This window comes from Rattus norvegicus, chromosome 5, assembly GCF_021556685.1.
Source record: "Rattus norvegicus strain SHRSP/BbbUtx chromosome 5, alternate assembly SHRSP_T2T, whole genome shotgun sequence".
Classification (NCBI taxonomy): domain Eukaryota; kingdom Metazoa; phylum Chordata; class Mammalia; order Rodentia; family Muridae; genus Rattus; species Rattus norvegicus.
Genome location: NC_141538.1, coordinates 30,833,177 through 30,852,229, shown reverse-complemented (window position 1 = coordinate 30,852,229; position 19,053 = coordinate 30,833,177). Strand labels below are relative to the sequence as shown.

General features: G+C 38.5%; 2 protein-coding genes and 1 long non-coding RNA gene across 6 annotated transcripts in view; 1 reads left to right on the top strand and 2 right to left on the bottom strand.

The window, feature by feature from the left end:
- The window catches only part of LOC148005682 (uncharacterized), a 35,645-nt gene extending 34,523 nt beyond the window's left edge, over positions 1-1,122 (bottom strand). The window contains exon 1 of the long non-coding RNA XR_015620140.1: positions 525-1,122. This is a non-coding gene — a long non-coding RNA (uncharacterized LOC148005682). The remainder of the gene's footprint in view (positions 1-524) is intronic.
- Positions 1-19,053, bottom strand: part of Rbm12b (RNA binding motif protein 12B) — a 62,974-nt gene that overhangs the window by 31,904 nt on the left and 12,017 nt on the right. The window lies entirely within an intron of this gene.
- On the top strand, positions 563-19,004 carry Cibar1 (CBY1 interacting BAR domain containing 1). 4 transcript variants are annotated; one of them, XR_015619454.1, is made up of 8 exons: positions 563-876; positions 1,295-1,529; positions 3,397-3,465; positions 4,040-4,141; positions 6,503-7,592; positions 15,636-15,749; positions 17,436-17,555; positions 18,734-18,964. XR_015619454.1 is itself a non-coding variant. In NM_001431155.1 (8 exon segments), coding segments are annotated over 8 exon segments (849 nt in total). In that variant the 5' UTR covers positions 733-850; the 3' UTR covers positions 18,818-19,004.

Sequence of the window (19,053 nt, the reverse complement as noted above, 5' to 3'; positions counted from 1 at the left end):
TGGGCTGCCTAGATTCGTTGCTGATGTTATTTTGTTTGGTTTCGTTATTGTTGTTCGTTTCTGTTTGATTTATTTGTCCAAAGTTAGAGTTACTTGAAAAGAGGGAACTTAGATTCAGAAAATGTCCCTGTCAGATTGATCGGTAGGCTGTTTTCTAGATTGATGATTGATGTGGAAGGGCCAGGAAATACTGTAGACAGTATCGGCCCTGTGCAAGTGGTCCCGAGGTATAGAAGAAAGTCAACTGAATAGGCCAGCAAGCTGTGTTGCTCCATGGCCTCTGCTTCAGTTCCTGCCTCCAGGTTCCTGTCTTGAGATCCTCAAAGAACTGTGACTTTGTTAGCCAAAGAAACCCTTTCCTTCCCAACCTGATTTTTGTCACAGCAATAGAAATCTAACTTATAGAGTAGAGCGGTTCTTTCCCAAAGGCAGCTTCCACGAGCCACACATTATTTAACAAAGAAGCGGGGACAAGCAGGGCATTAAGTCCGCACATCCAGAAGCAGAGCCTGAACCCCATTCACCTTTATTTTCACGTTCCCCTTCCGGTTGCTGGTGGGTTGTTTTTCCTCCTTTGCTTCCAGCGGCCCCGAAGGGCTAGAGAGCTGCACTGAAGGAGGATGCTTGATGTTCCATCAGCCCAATGCCCTCTGGTCTCCCTTGCCCTTCTCTTGACCGCCGGGGCGCGCGCCGCGTCGCCACGGAAACGCCGGACAGGAGCGGCGGCGCGCCAGGCGCGCTCTCGGCTCCCGGTGGAAGTGGCGGCGTCTCCTGCTCCCGCGCGCCCTGGCGGCCCGGAGCCGCGCTCGTTGGGCTCCCATCCCGGGTCCCCGGCGGCGCGAAAGGCAAGATGTTGAGGCGTAATCTGGATGACCGGTAACCACCCGAGGCCTCGTCGTGCAGGCCGGCGGAGGGAGAGGGCCGGGTGGGCGAGAGAAGCGGGGCCTAGGGCCTGGAAGCCGGCAGGGGCTGGAGGAGGCCGCACGGTCCCCGTGGCGCTCCGCGGCCGAGAGAGTCTGCGGGCCGACCGGTCCTCAGGAGCTGGACCCGGCCCCGCCGCGGTACAGAGCCCAGGAGGCCGCTCCTTCACGGTCCACCGGGCCCGGGCCCTTCCCCAGGCCTGCAAGGTCCTAGGCTAGACCTGCATGAGGTCCTAGAGAAGGGCGGACCTTTGGGAGAGTTGGGAATGTTGCCCTTCAGGGCTTCAGGATATCCCGGGAATGTTTGCATATAAAATTAACCGGGACACCATCTTACTGTTTTAAGAACAGTGTTCTGTGTCTCCTTTTTCTAGAGACGCTCAAACAAAACAACTGCAGGATGCTGTCACAAATGTGGAGAAGCATTTTGGAGAGCTTTGCCAAATCTTTGCTGCTTATGTACGGAAAACTGCCAGGCTTCGAGACAAAGCCGACCTCCTGGTGAATGAAATCAACCTGTATGCCTCTACCGAGACCCCAAATTTAAAGCAGGGTCTGAAAGACTTTGCCGATGAGTTTGCCAAACTTCAAGATTACCGCCAGGCAGAGGTATGAAGTGAGGTTCTGGTGTCATTGGCCCAAGAAGTAGTGTGTAGGCATTGTGGACGTTCCGTGGTAACCTACCTAGCAGTGGTAAAAGTTCCCTTGATAAATGTCTTTACTATTTGTAACACCGTGGGTCCTCTATTCGGAACCTTTCTATGACCAGATAGCTTTCAACCTAAACGGCAGGTGTGTTTGAAGTCTTGAGTTTACAGCTACATTTGCCAGCAGGATAACAGGGAGCAGGCATAAGCACTCGTGGGGAAGGAAAGCATCTCTACGGCTTGGGTGGGCCAAGTGCGTTTTAAAGAATGACTAGAGATGGAAATGCTGAACATGTCAAGATGATAACAAATTACTAACGGATGGGCTACATGTTGCTGATATTACCATGGTTTGGAAGTTGAGCAAGAAGCAAACCAAGTGGTACAGCCGAGAGATTAGCTGTGTGTTTGCTTTGAGTGACCAGAGCCTTGATCTTGGGAGATCTTTTTTAAAAACCAATATTTTCTTAATACTGCATAAGCACTTTCACGTACTTCTTTTAGATGCCAGCTAGCTTAACAAAAGTTGGCATGTTCAAACTCCATTGCTTTTTTAACTTTTGTAACAAGTCCCATTGATCTTTCTCATGTCTAAAGCCTAAAACAATTTTACTGAAAATTAAAACGAGAGAAATAATATGAACTTGTCATCATTATGCATACAAAACTTGAGTACTAATCACTCAGGGATACCTGTAAGAAAAATCTTGAGTTCCTGGCATACACTTCTTCTATAACAAGCAATACTCAGTTATACATGGTAACTGGAGATTGAATGTTTCAGAAATAGTTTTTACTCACAGATAACCCTAAAGTTCTATTTTTACCAGTAATTCCCCCTTTCTAGAAATTTTTTATGCTAGTTATCAAATAGCAAAGTGGACTGATTTGCATTTGCTCTGCTCTGTTTCCCTGCTTACCAAATGGTGGAGATGCTAATGAACATGGCAAAGGTAGGCAAGGGAGAGACAGGGGAAACTGTTAGAGCAGGCGTGGATAAACCTCACAGTGTGGAGTCTGAGCTGCTGTGCATTACGCTGTCCTGAATATTCATAACACTGATCTCAGAATTCTGAATAGTTAAGTCATTATTTTTTACATTTTCCTAAACTCTTTCAAAATGAAACATCCACATAACATCATCTCTAGAAACTAAAGAATTGACATGAAATAAAATGGATTGATTAGGTAAACGTGTCATTTTTTCAAAAGGATTTTATTTGCTGTAAAATGTTTGTTTTAGGAATAGATGTCATTTCCTTGCTCACCCTGACAAAGTTTCAGTGCCCCATCGTTTTCTTGTATATGTATTTGTATAAATTTTTTCTTCAGTTCCTTTTACTAATGTCATTAAAAGAATTGCTATTACTTTGTGATGAAAATTTAAATGAGTTTGAGAAACTTTAATTCTTGATGAAAAGAGATCAGCTGTAGAGTTTGGCAGATGGGCAACACTAAGCCCACTGATCTTGTTCTCTGGGCTTTGATATATCATCCCGAAGCTGTTTGCTTTTGAGGGTTTGTTCCTCTAAATGTTCCTCGCTGTATGTTTCACCTTTGATTTTTCTGGACAGTTGAGCTATCTGAATTAGGAGTCAGTATCCGTGATGTCTGTAATATCTGACAGTATACGTTTGAACACATAAAAATGGTAACCGTACTGAAACTATGGATGCCTTAAACCTCTGAAAGCTGTAACTTAAAATTTCGAGACTTATTAGCCTGTGCATTATTTATTTCAGATTAAACAACGTAGATCTTTATTTCAGGATTTAAATTTTGATATTTCTATGTTTCTTTTCAGTTATATTTTATATAATTTTCAATAGGTTGAAAGACTTGAAGCCAAAGTAGTTGAACCTTTGAAAGCTTATGGGACCATTGTAAAGATGAAACGAGTAAGTCAGTCCATTTTTTTATCTACTTGGTATTATGACAAGGTATGAGGTTTTGTCTTTTTCATAACAAATAGAAAATAACATACAATTATTCTTTTTATATACTTTGAGAAAGATTTTCTTGGATCTTTAAAAATAATAAAGCATTTTTACCAAGCTTCCTAAGTACACTAATAGTCTATCTTGGCAATAAAAATAATGTATTTTAAACATTTAAAATATGAATATGTTTATATATTTTTTGTTTTAAAGAATGGTGACTTGTATTTCTGACAAACTGCTTTTGAAATCAACTTGGAGTAAAATTTACACAAAATAAAATTATTTTTCAGTGCTTGGTTTTTATAATGTTCATGTAAGCATCACCACAACCAATATTATAGCCATGTATTTGTATGGCTCATTTTCCATTCATATTGTGTCTTGAGAAAATATCAATAAAACACATAGGCTCTCATGTACACACACACCGCTCTACAGTACTCATAACTCCTATGCTCACAGTACCAAAGTCAAGCAAATATTCTTCCATTCTTACTGTAGAATGTTTTACTGAGAAAATGCTTATTTACAGGATGATCTCAAAGCAACATTAACAGCAAGGAATCGGGAAGCCAAACAGTTATCTCAGTTAGAAAGGACACGCCAGCGAAACCCATCGGATCGACATGTAATTGTATCCTTTGGATTTTGGTCTTTTTAGAAAAAGGTTTTGTGGGGTATGCAGTACAAAAGTAAATGTATATGGAAATTATACATCTCTAGTTCTAAGTGGAGAATTTTCATGTCAGTGGCAAAAAGAATCCCATTTAGAAATCCTCACAATAGAAACTAGGCAGCTGTAAAGTAGTCCCCTCTCCTAACCCAGTACTGTTTGTTTTTCATGATTGACTACCCTCCAGTGCACTCAGAAATGTTGATGTTTTCAGGGTAAATTAAAAAGTAAATGCTAATGACTCAGCGCCCTGCCTGCAGCACTTTTAAGGGAGGAGGAAATTTTCCCACAATGTCCTTCATCAAAAAACATTTACATGAAATCATAGTGATAACTTTATTCAAACCTTCAGGAGATTTCAGTATAATTAAGCTCATAGCAAGACACATGGTATCTAAATAGGAATGTCTGTTATAAAAATAAAAAGGAGCTTCTAGAAAACAATTACATCCTGAACTAAAATATGTTTCGTTGATGACCAGCAAACATATGCAGTGCTGGTAGAAAGCACTAACAGCTCCCTGCCATCATTCCCCATTCTAACTTACCTGAGTCGCCTCCTGCTCAAGGTTAGTTCTGCCCAGGCCAGGCCAGCCCGACACCAATAAGGAGTGGCTCTTTTGGGGCACTGGATGTTGAAGAACACCTTCATTCCTGAAGGGAGTCCCCTGGGCAGTGATTTAGGACTGCACCATTTACCTGGCCTGTCTTTCTTTAGACCAAAGGTATATACACCCAACCTTTTAAAAAAGAAAAAGGTATTTAAGTTGGGCTGGTGCAGAAAATGTATTGGACATTTATCGGAGCTTAGGATTTCAAACCACAGTCTTTTTTAAGCAAGCTGAACAAACTAGAGAATGCTAAAAGTTCATGCCTGACAATTAGAGATCTCTGTCATCTAGAGATTTATCAGTGTTTAAGAACTAAGTCAGCAATCAAAATTTGTTTTGTTCTTGGGGTGAAGAATATGAAAGCTGGTAAAATATAACATCTGGGGGTTGAGGATTTAGCTCAGTGGTAGAGCGCTTGCCTAGCAAGTACAAGGCCCTGGGTTCAGTCCCCAGCTCCGAAATAAAGAAAAAAGAAAAAAATATATAACATCTGTAATCCTGCATAGTTGTTGATTGAATCATAAGTTTCATATTGATCTTTAACATAGAAATGAATATACTGCTAAGTCAAACTTTTCTGACTTACAATGCTTTGTTAACACTGCTGTAGAGGAAGGAGCAGTCCTTACGGCATACCTCAAACAAGGTGGGAAAAACACGTTACTGTTATAGGTGAATTGTTCTGCTCACTAGTTAAGACCGACTTAAATAACCTGAAACTAGAGCATAAACCGCATTATACATGTAAATGTATTAAATATAAACATAAAAATAGTCAGGAGCATCAGAGTATTTTTACCAGATGTGAAGATAGACCCTTACAACTCGAATGTTTACTCAGTAGTATGCTAAAGTTCAGGGTATAAATGAGTCGGAGTATAATGAAGATAATCCTGGGATCTGCTGTCCACCCCAAGGTGCCAGATGACTTCTGAATGGCTGTAATGCTGTTTGAGAGCATCCATGCGGCTTCCCCGTTACCATCTTTGAAAGTCTTGGCTAACTGGATATACTGCTGCTTGTTCAGAGAACTGTCTTAACAGTTCTTACTCAAGATTGATTTGTTGTAGAATTTTGAGCAGTTTTGAGTAAATATAACAACAATCAGACATGCATATTTTCTTTGCTAAAGACTGGCTCTGGGAGTCCTCTGCTCAGAAAAAGGATTTCAGACCTTAGAAAAGGATAGAATTTGTCAGGTTCAAGACCCCAGCTATTCAGATTCCTATGCTTTTCTAGGCTAACCAGTCCCTAAAGAGACTTGCAATTCTTAAACTAAAATATAAGGAAATGAGGACAAAAACAGGATACAAAATAAAAGTCACAAGAACTGTATATCATATATTGTAGTCATTAGGAGTCAGTCCAAGTATTCTCAGGAAAAAAATCAGAAATCAAGTAACTGACAGCCATTTTCAGAACAAAACTTCAAAGGGACTCTACATTTGAATTTTCTGTTTTAAAAAAAAAAAGCCCAGAAATGTATTTAAATAGTTTTTAATACTAGTTAGGATTAAGTCTTTTTTAAAACTATGTTTTATATGGTAGATATAAGCAAATACAGATACAAGTTACATACTTTAAAGTGCTTAGTATCCTAAAGTTATGTACTTACACTAATTGTAAGAACAATTTTATAAGGGTATATGACTTGACTTTACAGTGTTCAGTTCCCTTTGAAATGTATTTTTTCCTTTATGAAAATTCTCAGTCGCAGGTGGGCAATAAATTGGTGTGTCAAGAAATGGATCCTGAGAGTAAACCCGTTTACTTGTTTCAACTTACAGATTCTTTTAAGAGGAAGCAATAGCTAAATCACAGAGTATTATATCTCAAAACTTTGATGACAAGTTCATATTAAATGATATGACTATAGAGCAAATATAATTTTAATATAAGAAACAAAACTTTATTAGGAGTAATCTAATGAAACTGAGGTATGTTTTTTTTTTAATTGTTGGTACTGCTTAAGACAACTTTTAATGTCTGGTAGCAACTATTGTTCTAAAGGAAATGATGCTTAAAGAGAAATAACATGATTAAATTGGAATTTTCTGTACTTACCAGTACCGTTCCTGCTGTATGTGCCTAAATTCTTAATATAGACTAGAGTATTAGAAAACAGCTTTTTAAAAAGAAAGTCTTACAATCTATAAGTGAATAGTTATATATAGATAGTGGCTGTGATAATTGATTTTACAACACAGATCTAGATAGTATGGAATGCATGTATAAAGCAAAACATTAAAACTTGCCATTTAATATATTAGTGAGATATATATATATATCTGTATTAGATATATATAATACAGATAATCTGTATTAGATTAATACACTGAGAACAGTAACCAGTTACAAGTCTTGTCTTTGAGGGAAAAAACAGTGAGACAAACAGCACAGAGGGAGGTAGAAGGAAGTGGAGAAAACAGAAAGTAGTTTTACAGTACAGCCATGAGTAACAGGGAAGTAGGTTTTGAAGAAAGGACTGTTGTTTGAGATTAAATACCTCTCAACAAACGTAAAGCTCTGTGTTGTGCATACTATAAATATAGTGCTTTCGTTGTATGTGGTAAAAGGTAAATTTGAACAGTTTACACTTTTAGGCCAGAAAGCCAACAGTAAAATAGTAACTTTCACCAAAAGATTCATCTACTGGATTCTGAAGAAGGTTTTTGTTGGGGCATTCATGTTTTTAGGCAGAAACTGAATTACAGAGAGCCACAATTGATGCTACCCGCACCACTCGTCATCTGGAGGAAACTATTGACAATTTTGAAAAGCAGAAAATAAAGGACATAAAGGTAATTAACTTCATACAGAATGTTGTCTAACCTTACTTAAAGTGAAGGAAAAAATAACATACTGATTGTTAACCTAGAGTTCTTAAACTAAAAAGAATTATAGACCAAAATTTATCAAATCTAATTATGAATACAACTGTAGGTTAAGGGGGGGGGGGTGTGGTCTGCTCTGTCACAGAACTCGGGCCACTTGGAAGGCAGGGAAGTTTGACCATACTTAACCCCATGCCGCCAGGCTGAGAAGCCATGGGACACCGCCATGGGTGCCGGGAAGCAGCAGTGCAGTCTGAGTCACCGGATAGCCGGAGGTGGCACAGGGTCCCCGGCCTACCAGGAGGCCAGGGCTGTCTGGTTCTCAGACTCTTGGGCATCCAGGCGCCGCTGGAATGCTGTCCCAGTGCAGGGCTGGATCTAGCCCTGAGTCAAAGGAGAAGAAGGGGAGATTTCTGGCTGGCCCCGCTGTGGGGAGCCCTTGGCTTGACTGCAGTAGACTTGAGCTTGGTGGCAGGTGCTGCTGGGAGTGCAGGGAGGCCTTCTGCCGGAGATTAGGCTGCTCTGTAGGTGAAGGGCTTCTCTACAGATCCTCATGGCAGATCCCAATTAAAAGAGCCAGTCCATGATTTTAAGACCTTTATCATCATGAAGAAAGTGGATGAGTAAAATCATACTCCCCTTCTCAGAGTGGGTCTGAGATTAAATACCTTTTGCAGGGAGGAGTGTCTGGGAAGGGAAATTCATTGACTAAGCCTCCAGGCCTTTAGGTACCTCATTATAATGGAGATCTGTCTTGACCTGTGGTCAGGTCCTCTACCTGTGAAGGGGCTTGGGGTATTGCCTTTATGTAACTGATACTCACAAATCTATGGAGGACTGTGGGCTTGTGACTGGCCTGGTTTCCTAGAAGTCAGGGGAAACGCCTATGGTCCCTCAAAGTCACTGGAGTTCCAAACCTCCTCAACCAGGAACCAGGGTCTTTCAACTGTCCCACATATAATGGTGCGTTAAAGGGGCTATATTAATTAATTTACTTTATATTCCAAGTGCAGTTTCCCCTTCCTCCTTTCCTCCCAGTCCACCCCACTCCCCACTCCATTTATTTCTCCTCCCTTTCTCCTCAAAAAATGGAAGACCTCCCATGGGTATCAACCAGCCTTGACATATCAAGTTGCATCAAGACTAAGCAATAGTTCTCCTCTTGAGGCTAGACTAGGCAGCCCAATAGGGGCAAAGGGTCCCAAAAGCAGACAGTAGAGAGGCCCCCTATTCCCACATGGAGGAGTCCTACATGATGACCAAGCTGCACAACTGTACATATGTGCAGAGGGCCTAGGTCATGCATGCTCTCTGGTTGACAGTTGAATCTCTGTGGACCCCTATGGGCCCAGGTTAGTTGATTCTATAGGTTTTCTTGAGGTGTCCTTGATCCCTCAGGCTTCTACAATCCTTCCTCCCTGGCTTCTGCAGGTTTTCCCAAGCTCCATGTAATATTTGGTCTCTGCATCTGTTTCCATCAGTTGCTGGGTGAAGCCTGTCTGATGATGGTTATGCTAGGCTCCAGTTGGCAAGTATCATTAACAGTTCTGGGGTGAACTCCCTCTCATGGTGTAGGTCTCAAGCCAGACCAGTAATTAGTTGGCCTTTCCCTCAATTTCTGCCCCACCTTTACCCCTGTACTTCTTATAGGCGGGACAAATTGTAGATCCAAAGTTTTGTGACTGGGTTGTCCTCTATTGCAAATCTTGTCTGGTAACAGGAAATGGCTACTTCAGGCTCCATGTCCCCCATTGCTTGGAGTCTTGGCTAGAGTCACCCCATGGCTTCCATGGCTTCCTGGTAGTTTCCACTGCCCTAGGTTTCTAGTTTGTCCCAAAGATTCCACCCTAGTAATTTCGATTGGTTTTCCCAGCACTCTTTCTCTGCATCTTTCCGCAGATCCCTCCTGTTCTCAGCCCCGCCCCCATGAAGTCTGCTCCCCTGCCCACCTGATGCCAATTCTTTTTCTCCTTCTGAGGGAGAGTCATACACCTCCTCCTCCTTGAGCCCTCCTTGCTACTTAACTTCTTTGGTCTGTGGGTTGCAGCATGGTTATTTACCTAATGGCTCATATCCACTTATGTGAGGACATACCGTGGTTGTATTTCTGGGTCTGAATTTCCTCACTTAGCATTTTTTCTAGTCCCGTCCATTTGCCTGCAAAGTTCTTAAAGTCATTGTTTTTAATAGCTGAATACTCCACTGTGTAAATGTTACATTTTCTTTATTCACTAGTTGAGGGACATCTAGATTGTTTTCAGTTTCTAGCTATTACAAATAAAGCTGCTACGAACATGGTTGAGTATTATCTTTTTGGTATGGTAAGACATCCTTTGTTTATATGCTTGGATTGATATAGATCTAGTCCTAATTTTCTGAAAAGCTGCCATATTGACTTTCAAAGTGACTATTCAAGTTTAGACTGCCAACAGCAGTGAAGAATGTTCCCCTTACTCCACATCCTCACCAGCCTGAGCTGTCACTTGTGTTTTTGATCTTAGCCATTCTGAGAGGTTTAAGATGAAATCTTAGTGTTCTTTGATTTGCACTTCCCTGATGGCTAAGGGTGATGAACATTTCTTTAAGTTCTCAGCTATTTGAGATTCCTCTGTTGAGAACTGTGTTTCTATCTGTACCCTGTTTTTTAATTGGGTTATTTGGTTTGTTGATGTTTAGTTTCTTGGGTTTTTTATATATCTTGGTTATCAGCCTTCTATCAGATGTGGAGCTGGTAAAGATCTTCTCCCAATCTGTGGGCTGTTTTGTCCTTTTGATAATACCGTTTGCCTTACAGAGTTTTTTCAATTCCAAGAAGTCCTATTTATACTTGATTTTAATGCCTGAGCTATTGTTCTGTTCAGGAAAATGTCTCCTGTACCAATATGTTCAAGGATATTTCCCACTTTCTTTTCAGTGCAACTGGTTTTATGTTGAGGTCTTTCATCCATTTGGACTTGAGCTTTGTGTAGGATGATAAATATGAATCTGTTCGCTGATTTGTCTTCTACATGCAGTCATCCAGTTAGACTAACAACATTTGTTTTAGATGCTTTTTCCACTGTAGAATTTTGTCTTCTTTATCAAAAATCAGTTGTCCATAGGTATATGGGTTTATTTCTGGGTCTTTGATTCAATTCCATTGATCAACCTGTTTTTGTGCCAGTACCATGGTTCTTATTGCTATTGCTCTGAAGTACAGCTTGAGATTAGGGACGGTGGTAGCTCCAGAAGTTTTACACAAGACTGTTTTAGATATCCTGTTTTTTGTTTGGTTGGGTTTTTCTTTTTTTCCATCTGAAATGGAGTATTGATCTTTCAAGGTCTATAAAGAGTTGTGTTGGAATTTTGGTGGGAATTGCATTCAATCTGTAGACTTATCTTGGTAAGATGGGTGTTTTTACTGTTTTAGTCCCATTAATTCATGGAATGAGAGATCTTTACATCTTCTGATATGTTCTTTCTTTCTTCAAAGACTTGAAGTTCTTGGCCTACCTATTGCTCACTTGAGGTAATTTCTTTCTCAGCCTATTTAACATTTGAATATAGCAGGGCTACTGGGCTTTGTTGTTGTTTAAATTTTTTTTTTAGTTAATTTTGTGTTCAGCAACTTTGCTAAAGGTTTTTATCAGCTCTAGGAGTTCCCTGGTAGAATTTTTAGGGTCACTAATGTTTACTATCATACCATCCACAAATAGCAACTTTGACATCTTCCTTTCTAAATTATGTTGTCTTGGTCTCTTTTAGTTGTCTTATTGCTCTGACTAAAACTTCAAGTACTATATTGAAGAGATAGGAGAAAATGAACAGCCTTGTCTTGTCCCTGATTTTCATAGAATTCTTTTAAGTTTTTCTTCATTTAATTTGATATTGGCTATTAGCTTGCTGTATATTACCTTTATTGTGTTTAGTTATGTCCCTTGACTCCCAGATGTCTCCAAGACTTCTAACATGAAGGGGTGTTGGATTTTGTCAAAGCCTTTTTCAGCATCTACTGACATGATCATGTAGGGTTTTTTTTCTTTCAGTTTGTTTATATAGTGGATACGTTTTTATGATGGATTTTCTTATGTTGAATCATCCCTGCATTTCTGGGATAAAGCCTGCTTTATTATGGTGCATGATCTTTTTGATATGTTCTTGAATTCAATTTGCAGGTATTTTATTACTTTTGCATCAACGTTCATGAGGAAATTAGACTGTAATTCTCTTTGTTGAGTCTTTGTGTGGTTTACGTATCAGGGTGACTGGCCTCATAAAATAAATTTGGCAATGTTCTTCCTGTTTCTATTGTGGAATAGTTCATAGAGTATTGGTATTAGCTCTTCTTTAGAAGTCTGGTAGAATTCTGAACTAAAACCATCTGGCCCTTGACTTTTTTTATTTTTTTTAAGATTTATTTTATGTATGTATGAGTACACTGTAGTTGTCTTCAAACACCAGAAGCATCAGATCACATTACAAACGGTGGTGAGCCACCATGTGATTGATGGGAATTGAACTCAGGACCTCTAAGAGTCCAGCCCAGCCCTAAGCTTTGGGGGGACAGGACTGTTAATGATTGCTTCTATTTCATTAGAGGTTATAGGTCTATTTAGATTGTTTATCTGACTATTATTTAATTTTGTAATTGGCATATGTCATGAAAATTGTCTCTTCCTTTTACATTTCCCAATTTTGTGGAGTACAGGTTTTTAAAGTAAAATATAAAGATTCTTGGTATATCCACAATGTTTGTTCTGTTAATTCAATCTCTGTTCATTCTGATTTTGTTAATTTGGATACTTTCTTTCAGCTCTTTTGTTTGGATAAGGGTTTGTCTATCTTGTTGATTTTCTCAAAGAACCAACTCTTTCGTTGATTCTTTGTATTGTCCTCTTTGTTTCTATTTTATTGATTTCAACTGTTTATTTCTGTCCTCTACTCCTTAGGTGTGTTTACTTCTTTTTGTTCTAGAGCTTCCAAGTATGCTGTTACATCCCCAGTATGAAATATCACTAATTTCTTTGTGAAGGCACTTTATGAAGGTTGTGAACTTTTTTCTCAGCAATGATTTCATTGTGTCCCATAAGTTTGGGTTATGTTGTACACTCATTTTTCACCAAATTCTAGAAACTTTTTTTTTGTTTCTTCCATGACTCCATGGTCATTGAGTAGAGTTGATCAGTTCTCATGAGTTTGAATGCTGTCTTTTGTTTCTATTGTTGTTGAAGTCCAGTTTTAATCCTTGTAGATACCTGTCAGGTCCATTTGAGGCATAATGTCTGTTAGTTCCATTATTTCTCTGTTTAGTTACTTGTCTGCATGTCCTATCCATTGGTGAGACTGGGGATTGAACTCTCCCACTATTAGTGTGTAGGTTTCAATGTGCGATTTAACCTTTAGTTAAATTTCTTTTACAAATCTGGATGCCCTTGCATTTGGGCATAGAATTGAGACATCTTATTGGTGGATTTTTCCTTTGATGAATATCACTTCTTTTAATTTTGGTTAAAAGACTGTTTTGTTAGATATTACAATGGTTATACATACAGGCTTGTTTGGTCCCTTGCTTCAACAATTTTTTTCCAACATTTACTCTAAAGTACCAGGGCTGGTGGTCCTGGGTTCTTTTCAAAGGTAGGCTGAGCAAGTCATGATGAGTAAGCCAGTAAACAAGTTACAAGCCCTCTGCATCAGCTCTTGCCTTCAGGTTCCTACCTTGAGTTCCTCCTGCCCTGACTTCTTTCAATGATGGACTAAGATGTAAAACTGGAAGCCAAATGAACCCTTTCCTCCCCATCTTGCTTTTGGTCATGGTGTTTTACCGTAGGAATATTACTGCTAATAGGACTGTAACATTAATTCGTATCCACAATAATGAACTGGTTTGGTTCCAAATATTCACAGTTGCCTTTATTGTGACAAACCTGCAGATTTTACTTTCTCATAAGGTCTTTGATAACAATGTATGTTATAGTTGAAAAAATCCTAAATATTGCTTAATAATTATATGCTATTAAAAATTAAGTTTTGCTTTCACTGCAAATTTTCCTCTAACAGCTATTTTTTTTTTTTTTGTGATTTTGCTATGGTACCAACTTATTAGCTAACCCTTCCTTTGACCTGTAAATGTTTTTCCAGTGAAAAACAATCTATGACTTTTGGGTTCACTTTTTGTGTCCCACCTACATGTGAGCTACCTCCTCAGTGTTATAAATTTCCTGCTCAATACTGAGTACAAAAGTGGGGCAAAGAAAGTGCAGAAATACGAGCTTTACTGTGTACTTCCAGGGACTTTCTGGAACACATGGAGCTACACAGCGTATCCAGGTTCCTTTGTCTGCATTACTAGTCCCACAAAAAAATTTGTTTTTTTACAAGGAGAAAGGAGTAAGAGAAAACTTCCCCTATGAAATAGCAGATATAATTCAAAAGTCCATAACTCACTGTTTAAATACGTACAACCATTACCAGTTTGGGAACATCTTCATCACCTAGCCTCTGTATACTTTACCTTTAGCTCTCTGCCTGATTACTAGACCTAAGAAACCATTACCCTTATCTCTGTGGGTAGAGCCATTCTGGACATTTCACCATGCACAGGACAGTTTTTGTGTTTTATTTCACTTAGCATGTCTATAGGCCTATCCATGTTGTAATATGCATCACTCTGTTTTTGGCCAAATACATTTGATTATAAAAGATTGTTTATGTGTTACTGAGTCCATGGCTACTTAACTATTCCCATTTGGCTATAACTTTATACATTCATAAACACATTCTTGTGTGGAAATATATTTTTGCACTTCATATCTTTATATGAAATACACATTGAATATATATTAAATATGTATGAATATAAAATGAAAAAATTAAAGAGTTAAATGACTGGATGCAACAGTAAACGTTGGAGGGATTGCCATACTGTTTGAGGATGCTTTACCATTTTACATCCTTCCTAGCATTGTATGATGGTTCCACATTCCTGACTCCTCAGTACATTCTTCTTACTAGACTGATCGGCTTGTAGCCATTCTGATGTGTATAAAGTAGTATCTCATTGTAGTTTTGATTTGCAATCCTGAATAATGTTTACTGACTGTCCGTATATATTCTTTGGAGAAATGCCCATTCAGGCCTTTGTCCATATTCCAATTGGGTGGTCTTTACTATTGGGTTGTAAGTGTTGCTTTTATCATGTTCTGGATACAAGTTCCTCACTAAATAATAGATGTCCTTGCTTTGTCACACTGTCAGTTGTCTGTGTTTTCTGATCCTATTGTGAACACACATTTTCAATTTTAGGGATATCTATTCAGTTTCTTCTGTTGCTTGTGGTTCAGTGTCACAGCTTACTATCCATTGCTAAATAAATGGTGGGTTCTCTGAGCTTTCCTATAATTGTTTTGTGATTTTTCACTCTGAAAAGTGTGGGAAGCACTTACTTTTCCATTCATTCTCTTTGTAGAGCCTGTAAATAGCTTTGGCAGGCAATGCTTCACGTTTCTAGTCTTATTAATCTGACTGTGTCCTTGTATAGTAGCACAATGGCATCATTGCCTGGTGGACTTTTTTACCCTATCTTAGGGCTACTCATCTTGATAGTCAGGTACATACTAGAACACAGAGGCCCCATGACCTACATCACCACATAACAAATACTGTTGGTCAGTTTCATGGCTCTTCTATGACGTCAATCTTTAATCAGTTTCAAATTTTTAACACAATTACTAATAGGCATGTAATTAGTCATGTACAATTTAGTTCTTTATTTTCATACAAATAACTTTAAAAAAGGAGAAGTGACTAGTGGGTATAGCAACACTTTGCACAATTTAAGTATGTTGCTGTAAAAAGCCATCACAATTTTTGATTCTCAGTTATCTTTGGTCCGGTCCAAAAACCAGGTCTTAGTAACACAAAATACTGAGACTATATAATAGAGAATATAAAACTCTATAGTTCTTAAATAAACTCTTAAATACATACAAACTCAAGACTTCCTAAAATTCCAACCTTCTTGTTTTTCAGAACATATTATCTGAGTTTATCACAATTGAAATGCTATTTCATGGCAAAGCTTTAGAGGTCCTCACTGCCGCCTACCAAAATATACAAAAAATTGATGAGGATGAAGACTTAGAGGTAAGTCTACATATAAACTCAGTTCTGTTAGTGTGCAAATGTTTTAGAGCTTCAGTTTATATGGTAATGACCTATATTATTATGTGTAACCTAAATACTTACCTTTTGTGAGTTTTCCACTTATACCTGGTTAAAGAATGACTGGGTACTCTCTCCAGCTACTCAGCCCAGTATTTCATCCTCACTCATATGCATGTGATTTTAAGAGTATTCAACTGAACTTGTACACAATTTTAAAATAGCAAATATTTATATAATCATTGCTTTGCACAAATCTATGCATCTTAACTATGCTAGTTGTTCCGTCAACTTTAATAAAAATACATATTTCCTCCCTTAAAACTGAAATATAGTCAAGAGACTTCCAGGGGTCTGACAGCTCTTTTAGCAGCACGAGTGAAAGTCATGTCTGTCACAACATGATTCTTAATGCTTTGTGCTCAAGGCTACTACACTTGAGGCTTGTACCATTTCCTGCAAGGAAAAACACTGCCTTTAGTAACAGGTTCAAGTGATCTGTGTACCTTTCCTGCAAAACTTTTTTATCAGGCTCCTTTCTCTATCATTCCTGACATGTGAACTGACATCTGTTTGGTCATTAAGATTTTCCACCTTGTTCCAGTGGCCATAGATAAGTTACACTGTGCTCTTTTCAGCTTATCACTGCTCTCCATAAGCTAGCTACTGAGTAGGTTGTAGAGAAGAGATAGCTGAAAAACTCAATGTTTCAGGGCTGTATGAGATGTGTGAAATTCTTTCACGTTTGAATCCAGTAGCACTGAACACATTACCCCCACCATCATTATAAAATGGAAACCAGGCTGTTACATCCTAGATGTCTGAGCAGTCACTGCAGCACCGGTTATGCCAAGTAGCATTCAAAACTCGGGGATTTTAAGTAAAACAGTCTGTTTGCCAAGGCAAATTGCAACCCACCAGCAGTTCTCAACCCATGGTTGTGAACCTTTGCAGTCGGGGATCACATAAGGAAATATCAGGAAAACAAATATCCATTGCAATTCAAAACGAAGCAAGATTAGCTATGAAGAAGCAAAGAAAGAATTTTACAATTGGGGGCCACCATACACGAGGAACTTCTTTAAAAGGTTACAAACATTAGGAAGATTAAGAGCCACTGTTCTAGAAGGATCCTGTAGAAACCAAATCTTTGTAAATTTGTAGTTTTGTGTAGGAAAAACACGCATTGGAAGAGAATAGAATGACAACTGCTTTAAGAAGTGGAAGAGTTCGCAGGGAGGTGTTTAAATGCACACCTGATGACCTGACTCTCCTGTTAGGAATACAGGGGAAGTATAAGAGATACGAAGGCTTGAGAAACACTGACAACACTGGGAGCACTGTAGTCCAGACTCTAACACTGTTGATATCCCCTTAGGGGGAGGGTGGCTCCAGTCTGCACTGTGCACAGTGGCACTGCTGCAGCGAAGTCAGTGAAAGATGAGGAGGCAAAGCAAACAGAACCAAGGACAAATGCACAGCACACGAGTTTGCAGTTGCCTCTCAGACGATTTCATGGTTGCTCCACACCACTTATCAATCTGCAAGATTCTTCTACAAATTTTTACCCTTTTCTAATTTAACTAGACTTGTAATTAAGAATGTGAAGTTGGTTATCTAGATGTTCATTTACCCTCCAATTTAAAATATTGTTTTATATTGCAATAGGTTTTCCGAAATTCTCTGTATCTATCAGATTATCCATCTCGTTTAGATATTGTAAGAGCAAATTCAAAGTCACCTCTTCAGAGACCACTGTCAACTAAGTGCACATCTGGAACTGGACAGGTAAGCTTAAAAAAGTGAAAAGGCATTTGAGTTGTTGACTCTATGGTTCAGTGCTAAAAGTGTTTCTCCTCTTAGGTGACCTCATACAATGTATTATCTCTGGCCATTGTTTTTTCTCTGAAAATTGAAGGTATCTATAATTGCTCTCTATGTACTCTCTGAGGCAGAACAATGAAGAAGCAGATGGGAAAGACAGAACAGTACTCACGTAGATTTGATGGATGTAATATAAACAAATTCTAGGGTCAAACTACAAACTTAATTTTTTTAAAAAATTATACGTAAAAGTGGCATTTTCCTAAGCATAATTCATGGACTCAGAATATAGGTCTTTAGATCAACAGCCAAACCCCTAAAACGACTGCAATGGACCAAAATCTGCTTTGCCTCAGAATTTTAAAACTTAATAAACAAAATAATCTCAAAATACAATTTTAAGTAAAATTTGGATAGGTAAAAATTCCTGTCATTAGATCCTCTGCACTGTTTTGCATTCCTCTTTCCCCAAATTACATTTCTATTACTTTACCCTCACACACAGTCCGCAAAGTTACATGTTTATATTCCATACAAGGTTCTATCTAAAACGGTAAGAAGCTTGTATACCATGATATTTGTAATATTATCTCTACTGACTTGAGATCAAGTTCCTGGTGGGTTGGGTAGAGTTGAGATTGTGTGTATACTGTAACGATATTGAGCAACATGTCTGTGACCCACATCCACAGCCTGACCACCTCTGCTCTGCACACAGTGCCCAGTGTACCCTGGGTGCTGTAAGTCCCCTCAGAGAAGTTATAAGATATAAAAGGGAACGTAAGACGGATACCTGCGGAGTATCTTTTCAATTCATAACATCATTCTATTGTCAATATTGCTGTCTGTCTATCAGACTTACCTGGTTCTACCATCCACTTTGATGATTATCATGCACATACTGCTATGTTGTTTAATTTTAACTTACCATAACTTACCATTTAATTTACAATACACAGTAATGGTATTTTACGTTACTGAACCATACTACTAGAATCAGATATAGAAATAGAGACTTCAACCTTAAAATCACAAGGAACTTCAACATTTTCTGAAACTTCTATATTTCTCTAATAAAAACACATGTAAGGATGCCAAATGTTTAAAAATATTTTTATTTTATCATTTGTTGTTTTTAACAGGTAGCCACCTGTCGAACAAAAAAGGATCAACATGTAGAAGATGAGGATGATGAAGAATTAGATGTTACAGAAGATGAAAACTAATTTATAAAAGAATTCACATTTCTGTTTTCATGTCATATGACTTGAAATGTAGGATCACTTTATACTGACTTGCAAGGTTAAAGTATAAAATAAAATGCTACTATGAAACTGGGGGTAATTAAAGAAAATTATGCTAATAAGAAAAAATGATTTTTTTCTGAAATACATACAGCCTTTGAACATAGTATCTATGGTAGTATATAATTTTTCTGTGTATGTTCTGTTAATAATTGTTT